This window comes from Ranitomeya imitator, chromosome 3, assembly GCF_032444005.1.
Source record: "Ranitomeya imitator isolate aRanImi1 chromosome 3, aRanImi1.pri, whole genome shotgun sequence".
In the NCBI taxonomy this organism is placed as follows: Eukaryota; Metazoa; Chordata; class Amphibia; order Anura; family Dendrobatidae; genus Ranitomeya; species Ranitomeya imitator.
This window is the reverse complement of record NC_091284.1, coordinates 110,634,899-110,651,705: the sequence shown is the minus strand read 5'-3', so window position 1 is coordinate 110,651,705 and position 16,807 is coordinate 110,634,899. Positions and strand designations below refer to the sequence as shown.

The following is a 16,807-nucleotide window of genomic DNA, read 5'->3' as shown; positions in this document are numbered from 1 at the left end:
CAGGAGAGGATAGACCCTCTAACACATAACAGTCAATATATACTGAGTGCATGGCCCCTACTGTAGATGTATCCCTCAGACAACTTGAGTAAAATACCCCTGGTGTGAAGTCAATTGCGATTATGTGCATGTCTAGACAGTGTATGTTGTTTGAGGCCCTGGACCTTGACAAACCTAGCGTCAATCAAATTAAACCCTGCCAAACTGTCCAGAAGGCAGAAATAGCCACTTTAGTTTTGCCCAGATGGATCTCAGCCGGTTGGAATAATTGTGACCTACCTATGGAGGTGATATGTACACCAGGGTTGCTAACCCCGGACACTTTATTTTTCCGTCAGGTAGGGAAGGACAAGCACCCACGAGTTGACCCTTTTTACCACAGTAAAAACACACTCATACTTTACGTCAAACTACAGTTTGATCAAGAGAACGAGTCACCTCACTCAACAGCAAGGGTTCCTCGGATGACTCAGATCACCGCCCGCAAGTTGGAGTGTCTCTTAATGTCTCTGGTGAAGACAGTGATACACCCGGATACCCAAAGACATGGCCACATCAAGTGAAGCTGAAGCCAAAGGCATCCTTCACCCTTCACCCCAAATGTAATAAGATAGGGTGCTGAAAAAAGACAGTGCATAGATCATCCACCTCCAGGCTGAGTTGCTGCCGTTGCCCTATCAGGGCAGTGATAGGATCCAAGATGGATAAAAAAACAATTTCTGCCAGAGTTAATGTCATGACTCTGTTGTCGGGTATCCCAGGACCAGGAGCTCCTTTCCTGTCCCTAAAGCTAGGGACACCCTAGCTATCCCTGTTTCTGGATTACTTATGATGGTGAAGATGCCAAGGTCTCATACCATGCTGAGCTCCTGAATCCACCCTCAGTCTGTTCCCTCCCCCCACCCAGGGAAGAGGGGGGTAACAGTGATAAAGGAAACTACCAATCATACAAATATGCCCGAACAAACAACAGAGGAAACAACAGGGGAGTGTAGGACTGGGGAAAAACCAAAGTAGCAGAAGGATAGGATTAGTACACAAACCCCATAACAGTCTTAGAAAAATACACGAAACACCTTCTCAAATAACAACTCTCCACTAACTCCTAAACCATGCAGCAATGAAACTAGCTCTGGCAATGCCTGCTTGCCAGACTCCAGTTTACATAGGACAGGTCCAATTCAGGTTCTCTCATCCCTAGTACCATGGGCACAGTAGACTATGAGCCAGAGTCTGCAGCAAATATGACATCTGACAATCTTACTCACAATAGAAGATTGCAGCTGTGTTGACTTGGAAAACCCTTAATTACTTCCAACGGCGACTATATTGGCTAAAAAAGTGGTGTTGTACAATTCATGGTATTACTTATTGCGACACCCACCATGTTGTATTTTATATTGAGTGTACGGCTGGGCTGCACAGTTTGCTATTTTGGCTTCATTTTCAAGATATTAAAAAAGCAAATAGCAGAGCACTTCGCCAATACGGACAACAAAAACAAGTCAAATTCAGCTGCTGTGAAGCATTTTGTAGAAGAAGGACATCAGTAATTAAGTGTTTTATGGTACTGCATGAGTTACAGATTCCATTAAGAAGGAGGTTATTGGCAAATGAAGAGAAGCCTTTTGGATGATTATATTAGACACAAAGCAACCGAGTGGCATAAATTAAAAAAAATGATCTTTCATTCATTTATTAATCGATTTTTGCTGGTAATTATTCTATGTCTTTCTGTGCAACTAGTTGTATAGATAGACCAAATGTAGAATAAATGACAGAATAGAATACATGTATCCATTCCTTACACGTTTAGTTCTAATGGTTTTTAAATTGCATTCCTGTAAGCATTTGTGACATACTATGACTAAGGATACCTAGCACTTCAGAAACACGTGAGTTTTGTCACCATGTGGGATATCCATTATTTTTAAATGAATATTTAAATGAAGCATTGAAATATTTACTCTGTGGATGTCCAAAGAATGACTTTTGTTTCTTGATATTCAATGTTGACCCTTTAACAAGCCTTGTTACATGACTTAGGATAAAAGCCAAAACCAGAATCTCAATTTGGCACCACTGTGTTTTGGGATACTGCCCCTCATCAGTGCAAAGTGTGAGATCTGGTTTGGATGTGTGAGAGGCGTCTGACCGGATCCAAGAGGTATTGTTTCTCCTTGCGGAGAGTGCATTGCACATGAGCATTGCAGCATGAAAGTATCCTTATCTTGGCATGCTTGACATGTCACTCTACGCAAGGAAAAACGATACCCCTTGGATCTTAGGATACTGTGAGAAATAGCACAGAAAATCGCAGAACCACTAGCCAGAATCTTTGAAAAATCCTGAAGAACAGGAGTAGTCCCATAAGTTTGGAGAAGGGCAAATGTTGTCACTATCTTCAAAAAAGGAAAGAAGGCGCCAGGAAATTACAGGCCAGTGAGCCTTACTTCTATACCAGCAAAGATCTTTGAACAAATTATTAAACAACATAGATGTAAGTATTTGGATAATAATACAATATTATCCAGAGCTAGTATGGGTTTGTAGCAAACAAGTCATGCCAGACTAATCTAATTTTCTTCTATGATGGAATCACTGACTGGGTGGAGCAGGGAAACACGGTAGATATAGTATATCTCAACTTCAGCAGAGCATTTGATACAGTATCTCATACTATCCTTATGGAAAAAATGGACAGATTGAGGATTGACAAGGCTATGGTTAGGTGGATTCATAACTAGCTCAGTGATCGTACTCAAAGAGTGGTAATAAATGGTTGCACATTCAATTAGAATAGTTTTTCAAGTGAGGTACCACAAGGCTCTGTCCTGGCCCAAGTCTTATTCAACATTTTTATTAGTGATGTAGTTAAGGAAACTGAAGATAAACTAATCAAATTTTCAGATGATGCAAAGCTACGGATAGCTAACACGAGAGAAGACAGAGAAAGGATTCAGAAGGATCTAGATTAGCTTGAAAAATGGGCAGTGACTAATAGAATGGTATTTAACAGGGAGAAATGCAAAATTCTACATCTGGACAAGAAAAACAAATTTACATCTACATAATGGGAGGAATAGAAATAAGCAACAGCATGTGTGAAAAAGACTTGGGTATACTAATAGATCACAGACTGCACATAAGTCAACAGTGTGATACAGCAGCAAAAAGGTAAACACAGTTCTAGGATGTATTAAGAGAAGCATAAAGTTTAGATCATGTTAAGCAATTATCTCTCTCTTCTCCTCCTTGGTCAGGCATCATATGGAATACTGTGTCCAGTTCTGGGCACCACATTATAAAAAAAGACATTGAAAAACTGGAGCATATTCAGAGTAGAGCTACCAGGATGGTGAGCAGACTGCAAAGTATGTCCTACAAGGTACGATTAAATAATCTTGGAGTTTTTAGCTTGCAAAAAAAGACAGCTAAGAGGAGACTTAATAGCTGTGAACAAATATCTGAAGGTTTAATGAGGGTGTTACATACCCTTGGAAGACCTGGAGTTAGACGGTCACGTCAGGTAATGAATCGCAGGTCTTCTTTAGAGATGGTGGGATTTGTGCCCAATATTAAATGGATTTAGTTTCCTCTGGTGCTTGAATAGGTTAGCAACCCTTTCTATTCTGGTCAAAAGCATGCAGCTCCATTTCAGTTGCTTCTGATCTGGTCATTACCTCTTCCCATAAAAACTGGTCAGACCTTTTTGTCCCTGCCGGTGAAAGATTTGTCATCCTGTGCTGTATGCTTAAGTTAAGTGGTCCTAGCAGAGTTTTGTAGTAGTGTTCTGTGGTTCGCTGCAGTACGTGAGGGCTTTTCTCCTGGTTCCTGTTCCCATTTAGTTTATTCCTCCCTGTTCCTATCCTCCTTCCTATAGTTGGTTAGTGCTTTTGTACGATAGAGGTTTTCTGTTATCCTTTTCTGTCTTTCTGTCTTGAGTCTCATGGGGTGGGGGAGTGAACAAATCAAGGTTTAACAGGCTCATAGTATGGTCGGAGACTCAGGCCTCTCTACCTTAAAGATTACCCCCAGACAGGGAGAGTTAGGTCCCAGTCTATGATTCTACGAACACGCACTGCAGTGAAAATGTATGAACCTCTGCTGCTCTCCTCAGTGGCACCAGATATTCACCAAAGAATTTATCGCTAGGGCTACCAAAATTAGAAAAAAGTTTCTTAGACCCCCTTTCATGAGTCTGTGAAAAAAACACATACCACACATGAACATGTGAAGGAGGTCTTACAAGTAGTGTGCTATTAGCCACAATGCTTGAACCTACATGTAAAACAGAAGCTGTACCGCCAGCTGTGGGTTACTGAGTTAGAAGAAGAAGATGTGTGAGGAAGGCACTAACACGCAGACAAGAAGGAATCTGTTTCACTAGTGTTTAGAATTGCAATGAAAGGTCAGTTTGTGCGACCCTAGCAAAGTTTGGATGCAGCCGCTTAGGCTTACATAATAAAATGTCCTTTATAAATATGAATATCTAAGCCTTAGCCACTTTTTCTTAGATTTTTTTAAATTTCCTACTGTTCTGCTTTTTTTTACTTTTTGTTTGTTTCACTTAAGGGGTCAAGTGACAGCAGCTTCTTTAATTGCCATCCCCACACTTCTTCTGTCCTCGCCACCACACAGCTTCAGTCTCGTCCAACACGCAGCTCCTGTAATCACCCTGAAAAGAATCATCATCGAGGAGTGGGACTGTCTTCAGTGTGTCATCTGTTATAAATGGATCCACATATAAATGATGACTTAGGCTATTCTGCAAAACTGATGTGTATATGGATCCATGGGTCTGCTATCCAAGAAAAAATGTACAGCACTAGGACGTGTCACACAGCCATGTGAATGCAGCCCTACTCAACTCACTCATCTCCTAAAGTGGTTTTTAATAAGTACTGGATCCTGCGTGCAATTTAAATTTGTAGGTTTTTAGCCTGGGAGAGACGTGTTTGATTAATAATAGGTCAAGGGCTCATACATATGCAACACCCGCTAGGGCCGGGGGGTGTTGTGAATTCTGTGGCTGAATTCACTTCTGTGGTCACAAGTGGTATTGCAGTCTCTGGGCTTCCTCCCTCAGGTGTTCTGGTGAGCTCGTTGGCTGCCTTGCTATTTAGCTCCACCTGAGTCTGTCTTCCTTGCTCCTTGTCAATGTTCCAGTGTTGGATCTGAGCTACTGCATCTTTCCTTGGGCCTGCTGCTCTGCTAGATAAGTGCTTCTAGTTTGTTTTCTGTTTTTTCTGTCCAGCTTGCTATTAACTTTTGCTGGAAGCTCTGAGAAGCAAAGGGGTGCACCGCCGTGCTGTTAGTTCGGCACGGTGGGTCTTTTTGCCCCTTTGCGTGGTTTTCGTTTTAGGGTTTTTTGTAGACTGCATAGTTCTCTTTGCTATCCTCGCTCTGTCTAGAATATCGGGCCTCACTTTGCTGAATCTATTTCATTCCTACGTTTGTCTTTTCATCTTGCTAACAGTCATTATATGTGGGGGGCTGCCTATTCCTTTGGGGTATTTCTCTGAGGTAAGTCAGGCTTGTATTTCTATCTTCAGGCTAGTCAGCTCCTCAGGCAGTGCCGAGTTGCATAGGTAGTGATAGGCGCAATCCACTGCTGCTTATAGTTGTGTGAGGATAGATCAGGTACTGCAGTCTACAGAGATTCCACGTCTCAGAGCTAGTCCTATTGTTTTTGGTTATTGCCAGATCTCTGTATGTGCGCTGATTACTGCACGCTGTGTTGCCTGATTGCCAGCCATAACAGTACAAGGAGCCCCACCAATGATTCCCAATAGAGGGAAAAAAGAAATCCTGACAGCATTTTTTTTTCTTAGCTCTGTCTTCAGTCTTTTTTTTCCCCTAGACATTAGAGTGCTTCAGGACACAGCTGTGGACATGGATATTCAGGCTCTGTGCTCCTCAATGGATAATCTCGTTGTAAATGTACAAAAGATTCAAGATACTATTGATCAGAAATCGATGCTAGAACCAAGAATTCCGATTCCTGATTTGTTTTTTGGTGACAGAACTAAGTTCCTGAGCTTCAGAAATAATTGTAAGCTATTTTTGGCCTTGAAACCTCATTCTTCTGGTAATCCTATTCAACAGGTTTTGATTATTATTTCTTTTTTGCGCGGCGACCCACAGGACTGGGCGTTTTCTCTTGCACCAGGAGATTCTGCATTGAGTAATGTTGATGCATTTTTCCAGGCGCTGGGATTGCTTTACGATGAGCCTAATTCAGTGGATCAGGCTGAGAAAAATCTGCTGGCTTTATGCCAGGGTCAGGATGATGTAGAAGTATATTGTCAGAAATTTAGGAAGTGGTCAGTACTCACTCTGTGGAATGAATCTGCACTAGCGGCTTTGTTCAGAAAGGGTCTCTCTGAAGCTCTTAAGGATGTAATGGTGGGATTTCCTATGCCTGCTGGTTTGAATGAGTCTATGTCCTTGGCCATTCAGATCGGTCGTCGCTTGCGCGAGCGTAAATCTGTGCACCATCTGGCGGTATTGTCTGAGAGTAAACCTGAGCCTATGCAGTGCGACAGGACTATGACTAAAGTAGAACGGCAAGAACACAGACGTCTGAACAGACTGTGTTTCTATTGTGGTGATTCTACTCATGCTATTTCTAATTGTCCTAAACGCACTAGGCGGTTCGATAGCTCTGCCGTTATTGGTACTGTACAGTCCAAATTCCTTTTGTCCATTACCTTAATGTGCTCTTTGTCATCGTATTCTGTCATGGCGTTTGTGGATTCAGGCGCTGCCCTGAATCTGATGGATTTGGATTATGCTAAACGTTGTGGATTTTTCTTGGAGCCTTTGCGGTGTCCTATTCCGTTGAGAGGAATTGATGCTACACCTTTGGCCAAGAATAAGCCTCAGTACTGGGCCCAGCTGACCATGTGCATTGCTCCTGCACATCAGGAAGTTATTCGCTTTCTGGTACTGCATAATTTGCATGATGTGGTCGTGTTGGGGTTGCCATGGCTACAAACCCATAATCCAGTATTGGATTGGAACTCTATGTCGGTAACCAGCTGGGGTTGTCAGGGAGTACATGGTTATGTTCCATTTTTGTCTATTTCGTCATCCATTCCTTCTGACATCCCAGAGTTCTTGTCGGACTTTCAGGATGTATTTGAAGAGTCCAAGTCTGATGCCCTACCTCCGCATAGGAATTGTGATTGTGCTATCGATTTGATTCCTGGTAGTAAATTCCCTAAGGGTCGTTTATTTAATTTGTCCGTACCTGAACACACCGCTATGCGCAGTTATGTGAAGGAGTCCCTGGAGAAGGGACATATTCGACCATCGTCGTCACCATTGGGAGCAGGGTTCTTTTTTGTAGCCAAGAAGGATGGTTCGCTAAGACCGTGTATTGATTACCGCCTTCTTAATAAGATCACTGTTAAGTTTCAGTATCCCTTGCCATTGATTTCTGACTTGTTTGCTCGGATTAAGGGGGCTAGTTGGTTTACTAAGATTGATCTTCGTGGTGCGTATAATCTGGTGAGAATCAGGCAGGGAGATGAATGGAAAACGGCATTTAATACGCCCGAGGGTCATTTTGAGTATCTGGTGATGCCGTTCGGACTTGCCAATGCTCCATCTGTTTTTCAGTCTTTTATGCATGACATTTTCCGTGAGTATCTGGATAAATTCTTGATTGTTTACTTGGATGACATTTTGATCTTCTCAGATGATTGGGAGTCTCATGTGAAGCAAGTCAGAATGGTTTTCCAGGTACTGCGTGCTAATTCCTTGTTCGTGAAGGGATCAAAGTGTCTCTTCGGTGTGCAGAAAGTTTCATTTTTGGGGTTCATCTTTCCCCCTTCTACTATCGAGATGGATCCGGTTAAGGTTCAGGCCATCCAGGATTGGACTCAGCCGACATCTCTAAAAAGTCTGCAGAAATTCCTGGGCTTTGCTAATTTTTATCGTCGCTTCATCTGTAATTTTTCTAGCATTGCCAGACCATTGACCGATTTGACCAAGAAGGGTGCTGATTTGGTTAATTGGTCTTCTGCTGCCGTGGAAGCTTTTCAGGAGTTGAAGCGTCGTTTTTGCTGTGCCCCTGTGTTGTGTCAACCTGATGTTTCTCTTCCGTTCCAGGTCGAGGTTGATGCTTCTGAGATTGGTGCAGGGGCGGTTTTGTCACAGAGAGGTTCTGGTTGCTCAGTGTTCAAACCATGTGCTTTCTTTTCCAGGAAATTTTCTGCTGCTGAGCGTAATTATGATGTGGGCAACCGAGAGTTGCTGGCCATGAAGTGGGCATTCGAGGAGTGGCGTCATTGGCTTGAGGGTGCTAAGCATCGCGTGGTGGTTTTGACTGATCATAAGAACCTTACTTATCTTGAGTCTGCCAAGCGCTTGAATCCTAGACAGGCCCGTTGGTCGTTATTTTTTGCTCGTTTTGATTTTGTGATTTCATACCTTCCGGGCTCTAAAAATGTGAAGGCGGATGCTCTGTCTAGGAGTTTTGTGCCCGACTCTCCGGGTTTATCTGAGCCAGCGAGTATCCTCAAGGAAGGAGTCATTGTGTCTGCCATCTCCCCTGATTTGCGGAGAGTGTTGCAGAAATTTCAGGCTAATAAACCTGATCGTTGTCCGGCCGAGAAACTGTTCGTCCCTGATAGGTGGACTAGTAAAGTTATCTCTGAACTTCATTGTTCGGTGCTGGCCGGTCATCCAGGAATCTTTGGTACCAGGGAGTTGGTTGCTAGATCCTTCTGGTGGCCATCTCTGTCTCGGGATGTGCGTGCTTTTGTGCAGTCCTGTGGAATTTGTGCTAGGGCTAAGCCCTGCTGTTCACGTGCCAGTGGGTTGCTTTTGCCCTTGCCGGTCCCGAAGAGGCCTTGGACACATATTTCGATGGATTTCAATTCTGTCCTTCCCGTTTCTCAAAAAATGTCGGTCATTTGGGTGGTCTGTGATCGCTTTTCTAAAATGGTCCATCTGGTGCCCTTGGTTAAATTGCCTTCCTCCTCTGATTTGGTGCCTTTGTTCTTCCAGCATGTGGTTCGTTTACATGGCATTCCTGAGAATATTGTTTCTGACAGAGGTTCCCAGTTTGTCTCGAGGTTCTGGCGAGCCTTTTGTGGTAGGATGGGCATTGACCTATCTTTCTCCTCGGCCTTCCATCCTCAGACTAATGGCCAGACCGAACGAACCAATCAGACCTTGGAAACATATCTGAGATGTTTTGTTTCCGCTGACCAGGATGATTGGGTGTCATTTTTGCCGTTGGCTGAGTTCGCCCTTAATAATCGGGCCAGCTCGGCTACCTTGGTCTCTCCATTTTTCTGCAATTCTGGGTTCCATCCTCGTTTCTCTTCAGGACAGGTTGAGTCTTCGGACTGTCCTGGTGTGGATTCTCTGGTGGACAGGTTGCAGCAGATCTGGACTCAGGTAGTGGACAATTTGACCTTGTCCCAGGAGAAGGCTCAGCTTTTTGCTAATCGCAGACGCCGTGTGGGACCCCGACTTCGTGTTGGGGATCTGGTTTGGTTATCTTCTCGTCATATTCCTATGAAGGTTTCCTCTCCTAAATTTAAACCTCGTTTTATTGGTCCGTATAGGATTTCTGAGATTCTCAATCCGGTGTCTTTTCGTCTGATCCTCCCAGACTCCTTTTCCATACATAATGTATTCCATAGGTCGTTGTTGAGGAGATACGTGGCACCTATGGTTCCATCTGTGGAGCCTCCTGCCCCTGTTTTGGTGGAGGGGGAATTGGAGTATATTGTGGAGAAGATTTTGGATTCTCGTGTCTCTAGACGGAAACTCCAGTATCTGGTCAAATGGAAGGGTTATGCTCAGGAAGATAATTCCTGGGTTTTTGCCTCTGATGTCCATGCCCCAGATCTTGTTCGTGCCTTTCATGTGGCTCATCCTGGTCGGCCTGGGGGTTCTGGTGAGGGTTCGGTGACCCCTCCTCAAGGGGGGGGTACTGTTGTGAATTCTGTGGCTGAATTCACTTCTGTGGTCACAAGTGGTATTGCAGTCTCTGGGCTTCCTCCCTCAGGTGTTCTGGTGAGCTCGTTGGCTGCCTTGCTATTTAGCTCCACCTGAGTCTGTCTTCCTTGCTCCTTGTCAATGTTCCAGTGTTGGATCTGAGCTACTGCATCTTTCCTTGGGCCTGCTGCTCTGCTAGATAAGTGCTTCTAGTTTGTTTTCTGTTTTTTCTGTCCAGCTTGCTATTAACTTTTGCTGGAAGCTCTGAGAAGCAAAGGGGTGCACCGCCGTGCTGTTAGTTCGGCACGGTGGGTCTTTTTGCCCCTTTGCGTGGTTTTCGTTTTAGGGTTTTTTGTAGACTGCATAGTTCTCTTTGCTATCCTCGCTCTGTCTAGAATATCGGGCCTCACTTTGCTGAATCTATTTCATTCCTACGTTTGTCTTTTCATCTTGCTAACAGTCATTATATGTGGGGGGCTGCCTATTCCTTTGGGGTATTTCTCTGAGGTAAGTCAGGCTTGTATTTCTATCTTCAGGCTAGTCAGCTCCTCAGGCAGTGCCGAGTTGCATAGGTAGTGATAGGCGCAATCCACTGCTGCTTATAGTTGTGTGAGGATAGATCAGGTACTGCAGTCTACAGAGATTCCACGTCTCAGAGCTCGTCCTATTGTTTTTGGTTATTGCCAGATCTCTGTATGTGCACTGATTACTGCACGCTGTGTTGCCTGATTGCCAGCCATAACAGGGGGGTACTCGGAACCGGGTCGCACGGCTCTTAAAGGGGGGGTCATGGCAGCGGTGACACAGTCCATGGCCCTGGGCACGCAATAAAAGTGATGAGGGGGATAGAAAATGGATGATGGTGGAAATGGGAATAAAGTTTGCATAGGGAAAGGGGGATTGTTCGTGATGCCACCTGTGGTGTTCGGCTATAAATGTCCGACGCTGCTTAAGGAGACCGCTGGGGCTGATGGTGATGCAGCTGGGATGGTACTGCTCCCCACAGTTGGAGCGGGGCCCCAAGGCTACGGGTGCAGTTCTGTAAGGGTATTGAGGGTACGGGAATAACTAGAGGACACAAGGGTTGCAGTTTCTTTACCTTTAATCCCCGGTTGAAGGTGCAATCCGGGGCACAAGTCACAGCTGGTGATGGAGATCCGGGCATCCTGGAAGCAATTCAGAGTCCCTCTAGCCAGGTGGGGTTGGAGGCCTTCCTACTGCGCTGTTCTCTGGGTGCTTGGAGCTTTTACTTCTCCTCAAGTCCCTCTCTCAGTCTGTCCACTAAGTGAAACACTACCCGCATGGCAGGCAACTTGAGCCTGTTCCAGGTGTCACTCCCTTGTGGTGACTCCGTGCTCTTGTATGCTGCTGTGCCTTCGGGTGTCAGCTGGGGCCAGGAGACCTGCAATCTCCTGTCCTTCGGATTTGATTGTGGGGCCTGAAGTTCCCTCACAAACATGGACTCCGGTGTCCAGTCTTCGGCGCTTAGTCCTGGGGTGAGCTCAGTCGCAGCTCCTATCCCCCAGATTCTCCTCACTTCTTGCCTCTTCCTCCTTCACTGTCTGCTCTCTCACACTGAACTGACTAACCCCGCCTCCAGGCCAGAATTTATAGGGAAGTTCCCCTAAAACAGGTGTTCAAGCTCCCCTTTTTGGTCTGGAGTCTGGAAAGTTGTATGCTGATTGTATTACCTGCTAAGGGGATCCCTCTTGCTTCCAGGCATGGCATCACCCCCCCTGAAGACAAGATTTTTCACATACAAGAAAACCGGACAAATTCTGATCAGACTTTGATAAGCGTTTGGGCAGGGTTTGATCAGAGTGTGGTCCCACCGCCATCAGTTTTTCTCTTACGTGGAAAGGAAAAAAAGAAGTTTCCCCACTTTCTCCTCTCTGACTTTTCTCACATACCCATAGACTTGAATTACCTACTTTGATCCGACTCTCAGATCAAAATTGGATATGTATCGGATGTTTTCCGTGGACCACTCGGTCTGATGAAAAAATATGCACAGCCCCTTAAAATATCATAGGTACATGTGATATCCGTGAAAATCAAGGATAGCAACTCGTATCAGTGAAAAGGATGTGTGAATGAGCCCTAAGGGTCCTACCAGAGAAAGATCACCTTGTGGTGGCTGATGGGCTCACACGATTTGTCCAATTTGTGTGCAAAGTACCTTCATTTAATAAGTAAACTCTATATAGCAGTAATGTAGTCTAGACTTCATATCTTCAATGTTTGCATATATCTTCGCTCTTAGCTGATTTATTCCATTTTTTTGTCTATTTACCTATCATCTATCTATCTGTCATCTATCTTTCTATTATGTCTACAGTGAAGGAAATAATTATTTGATCCCTTGCTGATTTTGGTAGGTTGCTCACTGACAAAGACATGAACAGTCTATAATTTTAAGGGTAGATTAATTTTAACATTGAGAGATAGAATATCAAAAATAAAATCCCGAAAATCACTTTGCAAAAGTTATACAAATTTTATTTGCATTTTGCACTGAGAAATAAGTATTTGATCCGTTACAAACCATTAAGAGTTCTGGCTCCTACAGACCAGTTAAACGCTCCTAATCAACTTGTTACCTGCATTAAATCAAATATCAATTTCCTTCCTTGTATCTATTTAATATCTATCAACTATATCTATCTATCATCTATCTGTTGATCTATATATTTTTATACACACAGTCCATTATTACAGCAGGTGCATCAGCATGACTGCACGGTGTGTATACACACATATCACAGGGCAGGCTTGCAGCAGTGTGCACTGGCCTGTATGGCCCCCTGGTGGCTGCTTGGGTGTATGTCAGCATGCCAAGGGAGACCCGAGAAGCATTCAAACAGCAGGTTAGCAAAAGACAAGCACATCGCCTCCTAATAGCAGCAGGGAGTAACAGCCTCATCTCTGCTCTGCTCCTCTGGAAGACTGGCAGCATAAAGCTCCCTGACGTGTCCTGCAAAATCAAGGCTCTAATTTGCAGACCAGGCTTCCTGCCACCCAGGTAAGGCTGCCCATATCTGCTGGGTGGGCTTCACATCAGAGGGGCAGGCATGGGGACCTTCTCCCCCAGACTCATGCACAGACCATGCATGCTGTCATTTTGCACTTGTGTGTTTAACTGTTTCCCTACAAACTAAGCCATTTCCATGCTGTACATTGACTATTGCTGCTGAATCTGTGGTTGATCTTTGCATTTGGTTATAGAAGTTAGATAATAAAGGGGATTGTAATCTGATCCAGTGGGTAGGGAAAACCCTATATGATGCAGCAGCTCTATGGTTTTCTTTGCCTAGGGGTATAGCTGGGCATTTAAGTATTCATGATGGTGGCACTATGTCATCTGCCTGGGCTGTGCCACTGCGCTCCGGGATGAAGTTGGAATTCCCTTTATGTGATAGTATCATGTAGAATGAAAGGGTGGAAATGATTTAGGTTTTGGAAGGCTCTGGGCTCTGGCCATGTACCTGTTGCTTAGGCAGAAAGACGCCTTGAAGGAATGCTGAAGGCTATGGAAAGTTCTCCCATGTGTTCAGATGGCATATCTGCTGGAGGAGAGCAGTGTGCGATGGCACAAGGAGGAAATACGGTCCCCGTAGGCTGGTAACGGCGCAAGGCGACGAGGCTCATGCAAAAAGGAAGAACATTTCATTTGTTATTATCATAAGGAAATGGTGATTTGACAACACTTCCTGTGGTTATTTATTCTATCACCGAGCACCATCCCATAAAATATGCAACTATTAAAAAGAAATTGCGTTGGATTTTTCATCTACAGAATATATGGCTTCTAGACTGCCATGTGATCCCCCGCATACATTAGCTTTTATTATTATGCTCATATTACAAATCGTTTTTGACTACTAATGGCTGCACGCATAATAAGTCTCCAGAATGGCCTGTATTATGGGCTGCTTCCTTTGATAAAGCCATAAAACTGCTGTGTGTGTATTATTATAATTATTATTATTATTATCCTGGAGTGCTTCAGTGTGCACCTATAAGAATATTTCCCAATTTTGTCCAGATATAAAAAGGTTTTGATATATCAACAACTTTTGCAAAATATTTGCCCCGGGCGACCTACCATTTACATTTACCATCTGCCTCATTTAGTATTCCTCTCTGCAAGTTCTTCTTGACCTTGATGGCTCCTGCCATTATATACGGTAGATATGTTGGTACGGCTACTAGTTCCCCATATTATGTAACCACTGCTTAGTGCTATTATTTGCCACTTTGTGTTTTATTAATATTATTTATATTATTATTTCTTTTATTTCCGTAAATAACTATTGTATTATTCACCATTCACCTCGATCTGTAAACATAAGAGTGGAGACCTACCATATTTTAGTTGTGGGCTTACCCAGACCTTAATCTGATTCATTTTCTAAAATGAATATAACACAGTACCTTCCATTATTTTTTTTTTATAAAAGAGAATGTATTCAATATCTAGGGACTGTACGACTATGTGACACCAATCATAGGTGTCACCTATGTGCATATTCAGTGAGCGTGTACCAGATGTAGACCATGTGTAGTGTCCGTAACCGCCATGTGTCGTGGATTGATTCCTCTATTACATCCTGCAGGGAAGTGTTAAGTTTCATCAGACTGCCTAGAATATTACACATACAGTACAGACCAAAAGTTTGGACACACCTTCTCATTTTAACATTTTTCTGTATTTTCATAACTATGAAAATTGTACATTCACACTGAAGGCATCAAAACTATGAATTAACACATGTGGAATTATATACTTAACAAAAAAGTGTGAAAACTGAAATTATGTCTTATATTTTAGGTTCTTCAAAGTAGCCACCTTTTGCTTTGATGACTGCTTTGCACACTCTTGGCATTCTCTTGATGAGCTTCAGGAGATAGTCACCGGGAATGGTTTTCACTTCACAGGTGTGCCCTCTCAGGTTTAATAAGTGGGATTTATTGCCTTATAAATGGTGTTGGGACCATCAGTTGTGTTGTGCAGAAGTCTGGTGGATACGCAGCTGATAGCCCTACTGAATAGACTGTTAGAATTTGTATTATGGCAAGAAAAAAGCAGCTAAGTAAAGAAAAACGAGTGGCCATCATTACTTTAAGAAATGAAGGTCAGTCAGTCCGAAAAATTGGGAATACTTTGAACGTGTCCCCAAGCGCAGTGTCAAAAACCATCAAGCGCTACAAAGAAACTGGCTCACATGAGGACCGCCCCAGGAAAGGAAGACCAAGAGTCACCTCTGCTTCTGAGGATAAGTTTATCCAAGTCACCAGCCTCAGAAATCGCAGGTTAACAGCAGCTCAGATTAGAGACCAGATCAATGTCACACAGAGTTCTAGCAGCAGACACATCTCTACAACAACTGATAAGAGGAGACTTTGTGCAGCAGGCCTTCATGGTAAAATAGCTGCTAGGAAATCACTGCTAAGGACAGGCAACAAGTAGAAGAGACTTGTTTGGGCTAAATAACACAAGGAATGGACATTAGACCAGTGGAAATCTGTGCTTTAGTCTGATGAGTACAAATTTGAGATCTTTGGTTCCAACCACCGTGTCTTTGTGCGACGCAGAAAAGGTGAACGGATGGACTCTACATGCCTGGTTCCCAGCGTGAAGCATGGAGGAGGAGGTGTAATGGTGTGGGGGTGCTTTGCTGGTGACACTGTTGGGGATTTATTCAAAATTGAAGGTATACTGAACCAGCACGGCTATCACAGCATCCTGCAGCGGCATGCTATTCCATCCGGTTTGCGTTTAGTTGGACCATCATTCATTTTTAAACATTACAATGACCCTAAAAACACCTCCAGGCTGTGTAAGGGCTATTTGACCAAGAAGGAGAGTGATGGGGTGCTACGCCAGATGACCCGGCCTCCACAGTCACCAGACTTGAACCCAATCGAGATGGTTTTGGGTGAGTTGGACCGCAGAGTGAAGGCAAAAGGGCCAAAAAGTGCTAAGCATCTCGGGGAAGTCCTTCAAGATTGTTGGAAGACCACTCCCGTTGACTACCTCTTGAAGTTCATCAAGAGAATGCCAATAGTGTGCAAAGCAGTCATCAAAGCAAAAGGTAGCTACTTTGAAGAACCTAGACTATAAGACAGAATTTCAGTTGTTTCACACTTTTTTGTTAAGTATATAATTCCACATGTGTTAATTCATAGTTTTGATGCCTTCAGTGTGAATGTACAATTTTCATAGTCATGACAATACAGAAAAATCTTAAAATGAGAAGGTGTGTCCAAACTTTTGCTCTGTACTGTATATACAGTATAAGATCTAATGCTGCATAGATGATATGATGGCTACGGGGGGTTCATAGCTGTACACATTATAGACACTGGCGTGACCATGATTTTGCAGCTCCGTCGCACAGAGGGAGAATTGCCAGAGGTAGTCTTACTGATCTCTATGAGGAGAGCAGCAGCCCCGTCTCAGGTTAAGAGTAAGACACATGATATTTTACTATTTTTTTATGTAGTCCGCATCAAAACTATAGATATGATGTAGATGGGTCATAACTAGTGTTGAGCATTCCGATACCGCAAGTATCGGGTATCGGCCGATACTTGCGGTATCGGAATTCCGATACCGAGATCCGATATTTTTGTGATATCGGGTATCGGTATCGGTAGTGTAAAATAAAGAATTAAAATAAAAAATATTGTTATATTCACCTCTCCGGCGGCCCCTGGACATCAGCGGGAGGATCCGGCGTCCGGCACGGCTTCTTTCTTCAAAATGCGCGCCTTCAGGACCTGTGGAATGACGTCCCGGCTTCTGATTGGTCGCGTGCCGCCCATGTGACCGCCACGCGACCAA

The 16,807-nt window shown here is 43.8% G+C and overlaps 1 protein-coding gene across 1 annotated transcript in view; it reads left to right on the top strand.

Annotated features, from left to right (window-relative positions):
* The first annotated feature begins 12,787 nt into the window (after positions 1-12,787).
* Positions 12,788-16,807, top strand: part of RAP1GAP2 (RAP1 GTPase activating protein 2) — a 1,157,994-nt gene continuing 1,153,974 nt past the window's right edge. The window contains exon 1 of the mRNA XM_069761272.1: positions 12,788-12,982. Coding sequence (XP_069617373.1) covers positions 12,792-12,982 — 191 coding nt within the window. The 5' untranslated portion in view covers positions 12,788-12,791. The remainder of the gene's footprint in view (positions 12,983-16,807) is intronic.